The sequence below is a fragment of the Heptranchias perlo genome, chromosome 38 (assembly GCF_035084215.1).
Source record: "Heptranchias perlo isolate sHepPer1 chromosome 38, sHepPer1.hap1, whole genome shotgun sequence".
Classification (NCBI taxonomy): domain Eukaryota; kingdom Metazoa; phylum Chordata; class Chondrichthyes; order Hexanchiformes; family Hexanchidae; genus Heptranchias; species Heptranchias perlo.
In genome coordinates, this window is record NC_090362.1 from 14864082 (window position 1) to 14878178 (window position 14097).

The window sequence follows — 14097 nt, forward strand, 5'->3', positions numbered from 1 at the left end:
AGTTAATGTGCCATGGAAGCACAATCTTACTTTGGATTTTTAAGTGGATTGACCACTTGCTCCTGGAATATAGTTTCTGCAGATTAGTTTTGAATTTACCCCCTTCAAGCACAGGCTGCATCCTCTAGTTCTACTGTTCTGGACAAGGTCAAACAGCTTGTTATGGTCTACATTTTCTAGTCCCTTTACAATCCTAAAAACAGCAATCAGCTCACCTCTCAACCTTCTCTTTTCCAATGAGAATGTGCCCAATTTACGTAATCGCTCCACATAATCCAATCCCTCCATCATTCTGGTTGCTTCCTTCTGTATCCTTTCAATGGCTGGGAGAGCAGGGAGTTCCTCCACTGTCCTGACCAACATTCCTCCCTCAACCAACACTACCATTTGCTGTTTATTGGATCTGTCTGGGACACATTTACTGTCTAACAGCAGTGAGATACACTTTAATTCATTTGATGTAAAACATTTTGGGTTGTCCTGAGATGGGATGAGGCGCTATTTAAATGCAAGTTCATTCTCAAACAAAATTCCCGCAGCATTTTGAAAAGGAAAAAGTGAAAAATGAACAGCTTGAAGAAGTGAAATGCAGGACCCAAAAAAGTATCAGTGTAAACTTTAATGTTATACGTACTTGCAAAGTAACAGTGCACAACAGTTATATTGCCCTAGGCAGTTATTTGGGAAGCTTAGCTGTCGAGGTTCCCGGGGTGACGTCCCCACAATGACCACTGCTCACTTTCTTTGGGGCAAACAGGTACTGCCGCAGGGTATCTAACCTACGCGCAGTGTAACACTGGCCCACACAGGGAAGCAGTGTTTGGGCACCAGCCACTGTTGTACTGGGCTGGTGCCATCGGCTGCTGATGGCGGGGCTCCACCCGTCCGCCGGCAACATCCGAGTGAAGTTGCCGGGTTTGCGCCGGGAGCCCCGCGGCACCATCGTGAGGTAACAGCAAGGAAACCGTCGCTGGATTTTCAAAAGACATGCAAGTTCTCCAACGCAGATTGAACCGTAAAACGGATGGTGACATGCGCCACCGCCCCTCCCAAAAACAAAACCACATTTGTCCTGGTCTATGACATGAGTTACTAACATGAAAGAGCAGGTCTGAAATTAACAAACACTCCGGCAAGAAATGCTCAACGTATTTTAAAATCTATGCATTTTAAAGGGGAACTTTAGAGTAAGGCGTCGGTATCAGGAATGCCAAGTGTTGACTCGGGTAAGTTCCAGGTATTTTCACTTTTTTGTGGTGGGGGGAAATCCAGTTTTAAATATATCCTCGTTTACAGAAGGCTCGAATAACCATCCGAAACTGACAAGACTGGCAGCCGATAAGTAGGGCAGGTGACTTGGCGCAAATCGCTCATCATGACAACAGAGCCAGGCAGCCCCCTGGGACAGTCTGCTCACCGTCCAACACAGAAAATAGGCCACAAGATACAGGGCGTGACCTGTGACTGTAATAGGTAATAGAGACAGGTTACCCAGTGCTGGACATGAAGGCTCTGGAATTGGGCATATTTTTAAAAATTAATTGGTTGCCCCACTCCCCGGATAAAAATATCCTGTAGGGGCCAAGTACTTACCAGTGCCAGCACTCGCCCCACAATGAAATTTCCCTTTAAGATACACGAGTCCACGATGTTAAAACAGTCTGCCATGCACACTGCCGCACGGCTCCTTCCTCCGTCGGGTAGGAGCTCCGCAGACGCAGGCCGGGTGAAGCTAAGGGGCTCCTCCGGCAAATATGAGTTCCAGCGCGGCCTGGATGTCCCCTCCGGTTGCCTGCAGCGCCCGCAGGCTCAGCTCCCCGTCCTGAATCCCCATGTCCCTCAGCTGCTGGAGTTGAGGCTGCCACTGGTTCTGAAGGAGGCAAAAACACGGCCAGAGTCAGGTTCTATCCCCCCCACACACACACACACACGTGAACGCTGCTCGTGTACCACACAAAGCAGAGGAACTGAATTTGACAAAAATTAAAAGCTGCAGGAGGTTCAGCAGGTAAATCTTTTAATTCATTCTCGGAACGTCTGTCGCTGGAATGGCCGGCATTTATTGCCCATCACGGGTTGCCTTGGAGTGCTTGCTAGGCCACTTCAGAGGGCAATTAAGAGTCAACCTTAGGACTGGAGTCACGTATGGACCTAGACTGGGTAAGGACGGCAGGTTTCCTTCCCTGAACCAGTTGGGTTTTTTACGACAATCCGACAGCTTCATGGTCACTTTTACTGATCCCAGCTTTTTATTTCCAGATCTATCCCCCCTCACCCCTAGTGTTGGGTCCAATACCGTCCTGGCCCAATACCCACACTCACACACACGGGGTCACTGGATAGAGATCAGGAGCAGGGGGGGGGGCCCTGGCTTATTTTGCCCGGCCTGGTTCAATGGCACTGAGGCCAAATGCAGCACCCCAATCGCTGACCCGGCTGAGGTTAGCTCACTCGGCACAGACCAGGGATCACTCCCGGGACCTTCCTGGTCTGTAGAACACAGTTGCACACCAGGCAGGGCGTTTATCCGGGGAGACCTAGAAACCCCCGATACTGCACAGCGACCAGAAGTTATTGAAACCTCCTTTACTTTCGGGAGTGCACGGAGCTCAGTCAAAGGCCCGTATCGAAGGCACTAACCTGAAGTGCCGAGATGTTGGAGGCTTGCAGAGCCTGCTGCAGCGCCTGGCTGAATATGTCGTGGCTGATGGGGGCAGCCGACGGCATCCCCGAGCTCATCACCGGAGACAGACCCGACGAGGTACCCTGCGGGGGGAAAAGAGAGAAGCCGAGACCGCGGTAAGTCACGTGGCGACGCGGGGGAGGGGGGGGGGAAGGGCGCAGTCGCAGACTGGGAAGCGCGTGCACGAGGCGACTCACCTGCGCCCCAGTGGTCGGGGTGGCTGCGCTGCTCTCCGGGGTGCTGGCCAGGGCCAGCGCGGTGGCCAGCTCGCTCTGCGTGATCGGCCGAGGTCCGACTGAGCCGCTGTAGCCCAGCGTGGCGGGACGGGAGCCGGAGGCGTTGCTCGAGGAAGGGATGGGCCTGGTGTTCTGTGAAGACAACAAGAAGGGTTTTTTTTTTTTGCCCCGTGGTGGGCGAGGACATTCAGCAGACTCCCTTACAGGGGACGAATTAGAAAGTGGGAAAAATTTTGCCGTGTTTAAGGCAAGTGCAGGCGCTGGTCCGTCTGCGTCAGGACAGCGTGGTTATACAACACCCCCAGCGCCACGCACCCATTTACATCATCACCCAGTGCCGTTCATCGTCAGGACGAGAGCAGTGAATCCACGGGAAGCTCACAAGTCCCATAGAGGGGGCCCCCCGCTGCTCCCAGAACAGTAGTGGGTGCAGCAATACCGTGGCTCACTGGGTAGCACTCCTGCCTCTCAGTCAGAAGTTGTGGGTTCAAGTCCCACTCCAGAGACTTGAACAAATAATCCAGGCCGACACCCCAGTGTAGTACTGAGGGAGTGCAGCACTGTCAGGAGTGCCGTCTTTCGGATGAGACCTTAAACTAAGGCCCCGTTTGTCCTCTAAGGTGGTCGTAAAAGATCCCACGGCACTCTTTCGAAGAGATCTCCACAGTGTCCTGGCCAATATATCCCTCAATCAACATCACTAAAAAAAAGATTATCTAGTCATTATCACAGTGCTGTTTGTGGGATCTTGCTGTGCGCACATTGGCTGCTATGTTGCCCTAAAAGTGACTTCGCTTCAAAAGTAATTATTGGCTGTGAAGCACTCTGGGACGTCCTGAGGTCGTGAAAGGTGCTATTTAAATGCAAGTCTTTCTTTCTTTCTATTGCTAACCACAACTGAAAACACCTGCACTTGGAGGTACCATTTAATTCCACTAAACAAAGCACACTTTCTGCTGGTAGAGTTGAAATCACATGTTTAAGAAGGGGGAGGTGCTTTTGAATTTTTAACAAGTTATGTCACACTTCGAATTACTTATGCAAGATTTTCTGATAACAGTTACGTACTTTTACCAAAATTGTTTCTCTTTTTGACCATATTACAAAACTTGCAGCATAAAGCAGCGACCTATAGCTATAAACCCTCAACTGAGACTTTAAACCGAGGCACCGTCTACTTGTACCAGAGATTCAGGTGGGTGTTAAAGATCCCACAGCACTACTGGGAGAAGAGGAGGGAGTTCTCCCAATGTCCTGGCCAACATTTCTCCCATCAACCAGCACCACCAATAAAAAAAAACAGAACAACTGTCATTCATCTCATTGGTATCCGTGGGATCTTGCTGTGCTCAAAATGGCTGCTGCATTTTCCCACCTAACAACGGGGACGGCACTTCAGAGTAATTTGTTCTATTTGAATCGCTTCAGGATGTTTCTCGGAGACGTGGTACGGTGCTATGTAAACGTGAGTTCTGTCTGTAACTAGTTGGGACTTCATCACTACCTGCTGAAACTCATCCTCGTCGTCGGACAGCCCGTCAAAGAGGAATCCCCCTGGAACATGAAGCAGAAAGGAATTACAAACCACACTACAACTGGACAATAGCTGGACAGACTCATCAGCTCAGGCAGCATCAGGAGTTCTGATGAAAGGTCATCGACCTGGAAACGTTATCCCTCTCCCCCTCTCTCCCGATGCTGCTTGACCTGAATGTTTCCAGCACTTTTTTTTGTTTTTATTTCAGATTTCGCTTTTGAGAAACTCTACCCCTGTGGATTTCTCAGTAGCCTGGTTTGGAGATTCTTAAACAAGGTGACGAGTTTCTGCACGTGTCAGACAAACCAGCTAACCAAATAAAAACACCCAACACATCCAGAACATAAATTATCTAATTACCACCAAATCCAAACCTATTATTAGGGAGGGGGTCAATCAGTGAAATCCCTCGTCACTTAAAGGACAGATTGCTAGTTGCAGGGAGACTTGCCTTACACAAACGGCCAAATGAAGGGAATACTTTGCTCACTGCATTGTGACCTGATTAAGAAATGTACCAGTGCCGGCATCAAGCAGACAAGGCAATTTCCCCGCAAGGGCAACAAAGAAGGGTTCCGAGGACGAGTCCCACTCAAAATGCAAACCTATTTTTTTTCCTCTTTTAGATGCTGAGGGACCAGCCGTGAGGCTTCCAGCATTTTCTGTTTTTATTTCGCATTTTCAGCATTTTGTTTTTTCCCCCCTCTTTATTCAACCTTCCTTCCTGTGACAGAAAAAGGAAGACAAGTGTGCAAAATCTGTAATAAAACAAAGTGCTAGAAATACACAGAGGGCCAGTCAGCATCTGGAAAAAAAAAGAGAAAAGCTAGGTTAAAGTTTTAGCTCCAATCCTTCATCAGAAATGACACCTGGCCCTGCCAATCTGACGAAGGATCGCATCCAAAATACTATCTTACCCTTTTCTCTGCGTGTTTTCCAGCATTTTTGGTTAACAGATTGATGATGTTCAAGAGGAGAAAAATGAAATGACTGAGACAGGTGTTTTCTCTCCCTTGGTGGTTGTGAGAGCTTCGTTCAGTTCCCCACAACTTTCCAAGATCTCTGTGTTCCTCCAATTCTGGCCTCTTGTGCATCCCCTACTTCTTTTACCCCACTCTTGGAGGCCGTGCCCTCAGCTGCCTTGGGCCGGAACTCTCTCCCTAAACCTCTCTGCCTCTCTCTCCTCCTCTAAGTCATTCTCTCCTACCTCTCTGACCAAACTTTTTGGTCGCATGTCCTTCTTTGGCTCGGTGTCAATTTTTTTGTTGATAATCGCTGCCGTGATGACATTTTATTACGTTAAAGGCGCTATATAAATGCAAGTTGTTGTAGTTTTCCAGAGATGTGGGACTTACCCGGGACCTCGCTGTAGGACCTGGACGGAATATTCCTCGAGTTACTGGCAGCAGTCGGGAGAGGGGCCGCTCCAGTCACAGAGTGCAGGACCAAAACCATCGCATTGACCAGTGCAGGGTGCGAGGAAATCAACCTGCAGAGGGGTTCAGGTACATTAAAGACCAACACATCAACATGGCAACAGAACAACAGGCTAACAGAGGGGCTCACTGACTGCTCAATACAAGTCCAGCCTTGGCTCAACGGCTAGCACTCAGAGTCAGCTTGTGGACTCATGACCCACTCTGCAACTTCATCACATAATCTAGGATGCCCGAGGGAGTGCTGCATTGGCACGCCTTCACGTGAGTATCATTCATTAGAACATAAGAAATAGGAGCAGGAGTAGGCCAATCGGCCCCTCGAGCCTGCTCCGCCATTCAATAAGATCATGGCTGATCTGATCCTAACCTCAAATCTAAAGAACACAAGAAGTAGGAGCAGGACCCGGCCACGCAGCCCCTGGGCCCGCTCCGCCACCCACAGGGACTTGGCCGATCCGAACTCAGCTTCATGTCCAATTTCCTGCCCGCTCCCCGTAACCCCTAATTCCCTTTACTTCTAGAAAACTGTCTATTTCGGTTTTAAATTTATTTAATGATGTAGCTTCCACAGCTTCCTGGGGCAGCAAACTCCACAGACCTAATTCCTGGTACATTTCTTACACTATGTCAATGCCCCATCTGCCATTTCTAGTCGTGCAGGTGGATGTTAAAGATCCCGCTGTCTGGGCCGAGATTCCTCCCTCTACTAAAACTTTTAATTGTTGCTTGTTCTTATGCAGGGAAATGTAACTGCAGCTTCCCACAGTCGCTGCACTTCAGAACTGTCAAGTGCCTGGAGACAGTTTTGACCTGATGAGGTGCTCATAAATACAAGTGTTGGATTATTATTTTCCTTTGTCAATGAAATGCGTTTAGTGCAAGCCCAAAGATTGAAGGAAATGTCCACAATGTGCTGTCACAGACTAAAAAGGGCAAAGTCCAGGACTGGCAAAGTCCTCACAGGGGAATCTAAAACTAGGGGGCATAGTCTCAGAAAAAGGGGTTGCCCGTTTAAGACGGAAATGAGGAGGAATTTCTTCTCCCAGAGGGTCGTGAATCTTTGGAATTCTTTACCCCAAAAAGCTGGTGGAGGCTGAGTCACTGAATACATTCAAGGCTGAGTTAGACAAATTTTTGATCAGGATATGGGGAAAAGGCGGGAAAGTGGAGTTGAGGTAAAAATCAGATCAGCCATGATCTCATTGAATGGGGGAGCAGGCTCGAGGGGCCGAATGGCCTACTCCTGCTGCTATCTCTTATGGTCGTATGGAGGTAACAGAGGAGCAGGTGCTGCTCTTTAAATCGTGGGGATGAGCAGGACCGACACTGTCACTGAATGAAATCCACTGCAGCAGTGGATCCCAGCTTCCTCGATCCCAGGGGAGCCATGTTTCCAAGCTCTGGGGTAAATTCACTGGTCCCACACTACCTGGGGGGGGGGGGGGGGGGGGGGGGGGAGGGAACAGTGCTCAGAGGACTGCGGCTGACAGACTCCGCACTGCTGCAGCCCCATCTCCAACTCGTGCTCCCTGCTGGGGACACGTTAACTCTCCTCGTGATTTGATTTTGCTTGTACCTTGTACAGCTTTTCCTTGTAAATCCCTAATCATTCTCTTCTGCACACAATCTCTCTATGGAGCATTTACTAATCACATTAGTAAATAAATCCGTTGAATGTATCCTGAACATTTAAAGCCGGATAACGGGAATATTTTCCATATATTTTTTATATTCATTCTTGGGATGTGGGCGTCGCTGGCACGGCCAAGCATTTATTGCCCATCCCTGGTTGCCCTGATTTTTGAGGGGCTTGCTCGATCACTTCAGAGGGAAGTTAAGAGTCAACGGAGCAGGCTCGAGGGGCCGAATGGCCTGCTCTTAATTCGTATGTAACCACGTTGATGTGGGGACTGGAGTCACATATAGGCCTGGACCGGGTAAGGACGGCAGGTTTCCTTCCCTAAAGGACTTCAGTGAACCAGTTGGGTTTTTACAACAATCCGACAGCTTCACGGTCACTTTTACTGAGACCTGATTTTTATTTCCAGATTTTTTTTAAATTCAAGTTGTCAAACTGCTCACGGTGGGATTTTAACTTATGTTCTCTGGATTGTTAGTCCAGGCCTCTGACTTACTAGTTTATTAACATAACCACGACACTATTATACCCCTATATCAAGCGTTTTCCTCTAAATTTATGCAAGTGGTAATAGTTCAGTTGGTTAATACATTGTCAGCGGTGAAACTCAACCACACCGATGAGCTTGGTCCCAGGTTTGATACACGGCCTGTTGTGAGACAGTGGATCTCAGCTGTATTTGTGTTACGATGAGCCTCAGCATCCTTGGGCAGGGGGAAGTGGTGGGGGGGGAAAAAAAAGTAGGCCAATGATTCCTGCTCTTGATCATTGTCCAGTGACTCCTGCTGGACTGTGGAAGCCACGGTCCACCTGCCCCGACCTCCTTTGCCTGTCGAGGGAAATCGATAGTCGAGACTGGGCTGCAGACCCAGGCCCTCAGAATGAAGCACTGACTCACTGGAGGTTTGGGGCTTAATTCCCTTGCTGCTATTTTTAATGCACTTGTTAACCCTTCAAGTTAAATTCAGGCCTTTTGCTGTGTTGGAACTGTTGCTAACCTCTTTATTTTAATGACTATGTGAGAGGAGAATATGGGCGCTGGGTTTGAGGTTTGTAAAAATTCAGCACTCACGTGTCCAGTAGGCTTGGGTCGGTGAAGAGGACAAACAGATCTTTGTCTTGCAACACACCTAGTTCAAAAAAAATAATCAACAATGAAATCCAAGACTAGTATTTGGTTCAATGGGAATCACGTCTACAGAGGTGCTGGAGCCCCCACCCACCCCCCCCACTCCGCTAACCGCCCCCCCCTCCGCTAACCGCCCCCCACCCTGGATCTCGAGTGACCGATTGCGTACCAGGTCTCCACTGACCTTATCATCAACATTGCCAACATGTGCGATTTACTTGAAAACCTGCTATTTGCGAAGTTTTCTCTAAATGCAAAGTCTGAGCATAGCTTTCTGTGGGATCGTGCTGTGTATTGCCCGTCCCGAGTTGCCCGGAGATGGTGGCGGGCCTTCTCCTTGAACCCCTGCAGTCCGTTTGGTGATGGTGTTAGGTAGGGGGTGCCAGGGTACTGACCCAGTGACGGCGAAGGAATGGTTATATTCGTCCAAGTCAGGAAGGGGATGGTGGTGCATACGGTCCCTAAGCAACGACTGTCAGCATCACTGCTGGTAAGAAACCAGCTTAACTGCAAAGAAGAAAGGGTTTTCTAACTCACCTAAAGCAATGGGGTCATTGCTGAGACCTGGGGTGGCAACAATAATCTGGTCCAATGATTCCTTGTTACCCAACATCTTGAAAACCTGAAATAGATTCGGTAAAGCTAGTTCAGATAGATCACTGATCTTAACACACCGGGGGGAGGTGACTCGTTATCCCTCCGATCTGCTCTCAAACCAGTAGAAATTTATAGCGTCTTCATTTGTTCTTGGGATGTGAGCAACGCAGGCCGAGTAGCATTTTTATTCCCTCTTGTTGGAGCAGTAAATCTTCCCCTTGAGGAATTCACTGGATTCCAATTTCACGCACGGTTTATTCATGAAATACAGCACAGATGTGAAATCCTATCAATGGTGCAAATTAGTTTTGGCCTGTAGTTTGTATCTACAGCTAGCTGTGCGCCATTAGGTAAGCTTTTAAATTGACTGGCGTTTCATTTCTCTGTGTGCTATTTTTTTTGGCGCACTAAGGCTTTTAGTGTTGCCTTCCTGTTTATTCTCCTCTCACATAGTCACTAAAATAAAGAGGTTAACGACCGTTCCAACACAGCAAAAGGCCTGAATTTACCTTGAAGGGTTAACAAGTGCATTAAAAATAGCAGCAAGGGAATTAAGCCCCAAACCTCCAGTGGGTCAATGCTTCATCCAGTGCGGCGCTGAGTCACACAGCCCGCAAGGGTTTGTTCTCCGGACTGTGTTTAGCCAGTTAATGTCAGGTGAAGCAGCAGCAACTGGCCTCAGAGGTCCAGAATGACGGAGGGCAGAAAGAAAAAAATAACCCATTCATCGTTATCCAGTGATTCTGGTGGAAAGTAGGATAAGACTGGACTCGGCTGTGATGCTCCCACAGTCAAATAGTCTGCCAGACCTCACTGTCTAGACTCACCCACGAAGAGTTAGGCAGTCAGACGGGGCACCGGAGGCCAATCAGAACTCGGGCCCCGGCAGGAGTCATTATTTGAGAGGAGGGGGGAAAAGGGGAAAAATTAGGAAAGATAAATCCGGGAAAACACTCCCGAGAGATGCACTTACCGCTTCCCTGTAGGCGGGGCTGGCGTGCAGCGCTGCCTGGAGTACGCGGAACTCCCGTGCTGCTGCTGCCTGGTCCACGGGCTCTGGAAGGGAGAAACACGTCACCACATTCTGAAACACGGAGCTCAAACGCACGACGCGTTGAGAAGATTTTTATTCTTCCTGCGCCTTCGCGTCTAACAATTTTCCCCCTAGGGCCCAGGGAACGTGCCGAGTGCTCCCAGAGCGGACCAAAAGCCAGAGCTCTCCTCACCCTCACGCTGGGGACTTTTAAGAGAAAAACTTTGCAAGATGGGCGCACGTGCAGAAGGCTCTTCACCTCACCCCATTCGCCCTCGTCCTTCCAAACAACTAACTCCACCAGGCACAGCGTCCAACTGAGTCATTTCAATCCCACCTGTCCCCATACCCTTCAATCCCTTCCATCCAATCATCTCTCAAACTCATTTACCTTGTCCATTTCAATGGCCTAACCTAGTGCTTATTAGGAACATAACAACAGGAGGAGGCCATTCAGCCCCTCGAGCCTGCTCCGCCATTCAATTAGATCATGGCTCATCTGCATCACAACTCCACTTGCCCACCTGAGCTCCATAATCCCTTGATACCCTTACCCAACAAAAACCTATCGATCTCAGTCTTGAAAGCACCAATTGTCCCCCAGCGTCCACAACCTTTTGGGGGAAGAGTTTTCCAGATTTCTACTACCCTTTGTGAGAAAAAGTGCTTCCTGATTTCCGTCCTGAACGGCCTAGCTCTAATTTAAAGATTACGTTTCCTCGTTCTTGAATCCCCCACCAGAGGAAATGGTTTCGCTGTACCTACCTATCGAATCCTCTATTAACATTTTAAACTCCTCGACTAGGTCACCCCTCTGCCATGTAAACTCAAGGGAATACATGCCAGGTTTACGCAATCTAGCCTCATAATTTAACCCTCTAAGCCCCGGTATCTTTCTGGTGAATCTGCACTGCACCCCTCCAAGGCCACTATACCTTTCCCAAGGCGCAGTGCCCAGAACTGAACGCAGTATTCCAGATGGGGTCTGACCAAGGCTCTGTGCAACTGAAGCATCACTTTCTCCCCCAATGATTACAATCCTATTAGCCTGACTTTCCTTCTTACTCCTAACTTCCAAATTTTAACCCGTGTCCCCAGGGATTTCACCACAGTGAACGATTTGCCTGGATCAAAGTTGTCAATTCTCTGCCATGGTATCTAAATGTAAAATAAATATTTTCGTTAGAGGCGATGCAAATGGTTTGAGGTTTATAACAAAATCAGAAATCTCCTCTTTCCCATCCAACTATGTTTTCACTTTAATTACATAGAATGTACAGCACACAAAACAGGCCATTCGGCCCAACAGGTCCCTGCCGGAGTTTATGCTCCACACGAGCCTCCTCCCATCCTATCAGCATATCCTTCTATTCCTTTCTACCTCATTTGTTTATCTAGCTTCCCCTTAAATGCATCTACGCTATTCGCCTCAACCATTCTAACAACTCTCTGGGTAAAGAAGTTTCTCCTGAATTCTTTATTGGATTTATTAGTGCCACGATTAATTTTCCAAACCGGTTTTCTGCTCTGGCTCTGGCCAGGACTTCTTCAGGACGTGGATTGTGGATCCGGCTTGAATTCCGTAGAAATCCAGCGTCTGCTCGTCTTTTAGCTTCCGCCCGCAGTACACCAGCTCTGCAAAAAAAAAATCAACCGGTTCGACAAGTCAACAGCTGCTTCACTTCAAAAGTGGGCGAGTGCAATGGGAGTGGTGCAGGAATACCAACACTCCCAGTGTCAGCCTTGGCTCTGTGGGACTTCAGCATATAATCCAATACTGAGAGAGCGCTGCACAATCAGTTAAACCATACCCTGTCTGCCCTCTTATTTGTTGATTATGGGATAAGAATATAGAGCCTCTCACCCATTACTGTGGAAGGAATGCCCGAGAGTCAGGCCTCACTGCAGAGAATTTACTCAGTCAAATACCCCCAGGGGAGGAAATAAACCTATTTTTTTTAAAACTATGCCTAAAAAACACACACATCAATGTTTTCACTATTGCCTGGCTCAGTGGGTAGTCTCTCGCCTCTGAGTCTAGAGGGTTGTGGGTTCGAGCCCCACTCTAGGGGCTTGAGCACATAATCCAGGCTGACGCTCCCAGCGCAGTACTGAGGGAGTGCCGCACTGTCGGGAGGTGCCGTCTTTCAGACGAGACGTTAAACCGAGGTCCCGTCTGCCCTCCTAGGTGGATGTAAAAGATCCCATGGCACTATCTGAAGATGAGGGAGGGAGTTCTCCCCGGTGTCCTGGGGCCAAAATTTATCCCTCAACCAACATCACTAAAAACAGATTATCTGGTCATTATCACATTGCTGTTTGTGGGATCTTGCTGTGCACAAATTAGTTGCTGTATTTTCCTACATTACAACAGTGACTACACTTCAATAAAACTCCATTGGCTGTAAAGCTCTTTGGGACGTCCTGAGACCATAAAAACCACAAAATAAATGCAAGATCTTTCTTTCAAATCTTTCCTCATTCAATGCAACCTTTTCCTTCCAGCCCTGGTTCTGGTCCCCGGGCTCTTTTATTCCCACCGCTTACCGATTAATTCCGGAGCCGCTGCGGACCCGGGCAGCTTGTCCGCGATCAGCTCCTTGAGGGCGGATATCCGAACCCCGCCGCCGGGGCCCTGCTGCAGCTCCTCGGGCAGATAGAGCGCAACCTTCGGGGCCAGCGGCTGGTCGGCCAGTTTGACCGCGATGCTGTCGGGCCGCATCATCGCCGCGGAGGCCCGGGGAGGAGGAGGAGAAGGCGGAGGGCGGTCACCGTGGATACCGGGGCCCGGGGGAGGGGGGCGGTCACCGTGGATACCGGGGGGAGGAGGGGCGGTCACCGTGGATACCGGGGGGAGGAGGGCTGGCGGTCACCGTGGATACCGGGGCCCGAGATACCGTTGCTATGGACACAAATCGGAAGTCGCGGCTGTTTACAGCTTTTTGCTGCGTCACCATACCGGAAGTCGGTTGCAATGCCATCTGGGAAATAGGGTAAAACAGAAAATTTTTTAAAAAGAGAAACTAAAAATGAATAAAAACACGTTTGTTCTACGATCGATGACCGGAAATAATTGTTCTGAAGTGAAATGATTTTCGTTTCAATTCTTTATTTTTCCGGCATTTGTTCTGGAACTACAAGTTCCACAATGCACTGCAAACGGCGACTGACGTCACGGTAGGGGGGGGGGTTGCCAAACCTCCAGGAATTAAAGATTAAATTCCGGGACACTCCTGTCACCAACCCTGGAGAAAAAAATCATAGGGGCATCAAAACATTAGTGGATTCATTCTCTTTCCTTTGAACATTTTCATTTATTAGTTTATAAAAATATTGGGGATGGGAAAAAAAGAGGTGAGAGGTCATGGGTCAAGAAGACATCCAACCAAAGTTGACAACCCCAACTTCGCATATTTAAAACTTGGAGCGTGAATTCGGAACTAAAGAAAATGATTAAAACCGAACAAAAAAAGGAGACTTTTAATTATTTTTAAAAAATATCTTGAGAGCAGTTGGATGCATATTTCCGGTTTCTGGAGCTTGGTCGGCGGCGCTTCCGGTTCCTGGGCGGGAGGGGGGGGTCACGGTGGCGCATTTCCGGTTCCGGCTATGGCCTATGAGGAGGGCGAGGGCCGGAGCTGCGCGGTTCGCGGCTGCACCAACACCCGGGACGGGCTGAGCGAGTGGCGGGAGGCGGCGTGCGAGCAGCACCGGCCTCAGCGGCACCGGGAGTGCCCGTGCCTGGAGCCCTTCTGCTTCTACAGCTTCCCGAGCGGGGCCGACGAGCGGGGCCGGTGGCTGCAG

General features: G+C 49.1%; 1 protein-coding gene across 2 annotated transcripts; it reads right to left on the reverse strand.

Moving 5' to 3' along the window:
- Nucleotides 1-604: 604 nt before the first annotated feature.
- ubl7a (ubiquitin-like 7a (bone marrow stromal cell-derived)) lies at nt 605-13254 on the reverse strand. Of its 2 annotated transcripts, XM_067973508.1 has the most exons (10): nt 12841-13254; nt 11809-11928; nt 10234-10316; nt 9201-9285; nt 8607-8664; nt 5812-5945; nt 4424-4473; nt 2881-3051; nt 2641-2766; nt 605-1870 (listed from the first exon to the last, which is right to left on the reverse strand). In XM_067973508.1, the coding sequence occupies exons 1-10, from the start codon at nt 13016-13018 to the stop codon at nt 1733-1735; spliced, it is 1143 nt and encodes a 380-aa protein (XP_067829609.1). In that variant the 5' UTR covers nt 13019-13254; the 3' UTR covers nt 605-1732. The 2 variants fall into 2 exon arrangements, with proteins under 2 accessions (XP_067829609.1, XP_067829610.1); XM_067973509.1 differs by lacking the exon at nt 2641-2766.
- Between the last annotated feature and the right edge of the window lie 843 nt (nt 13255-14097).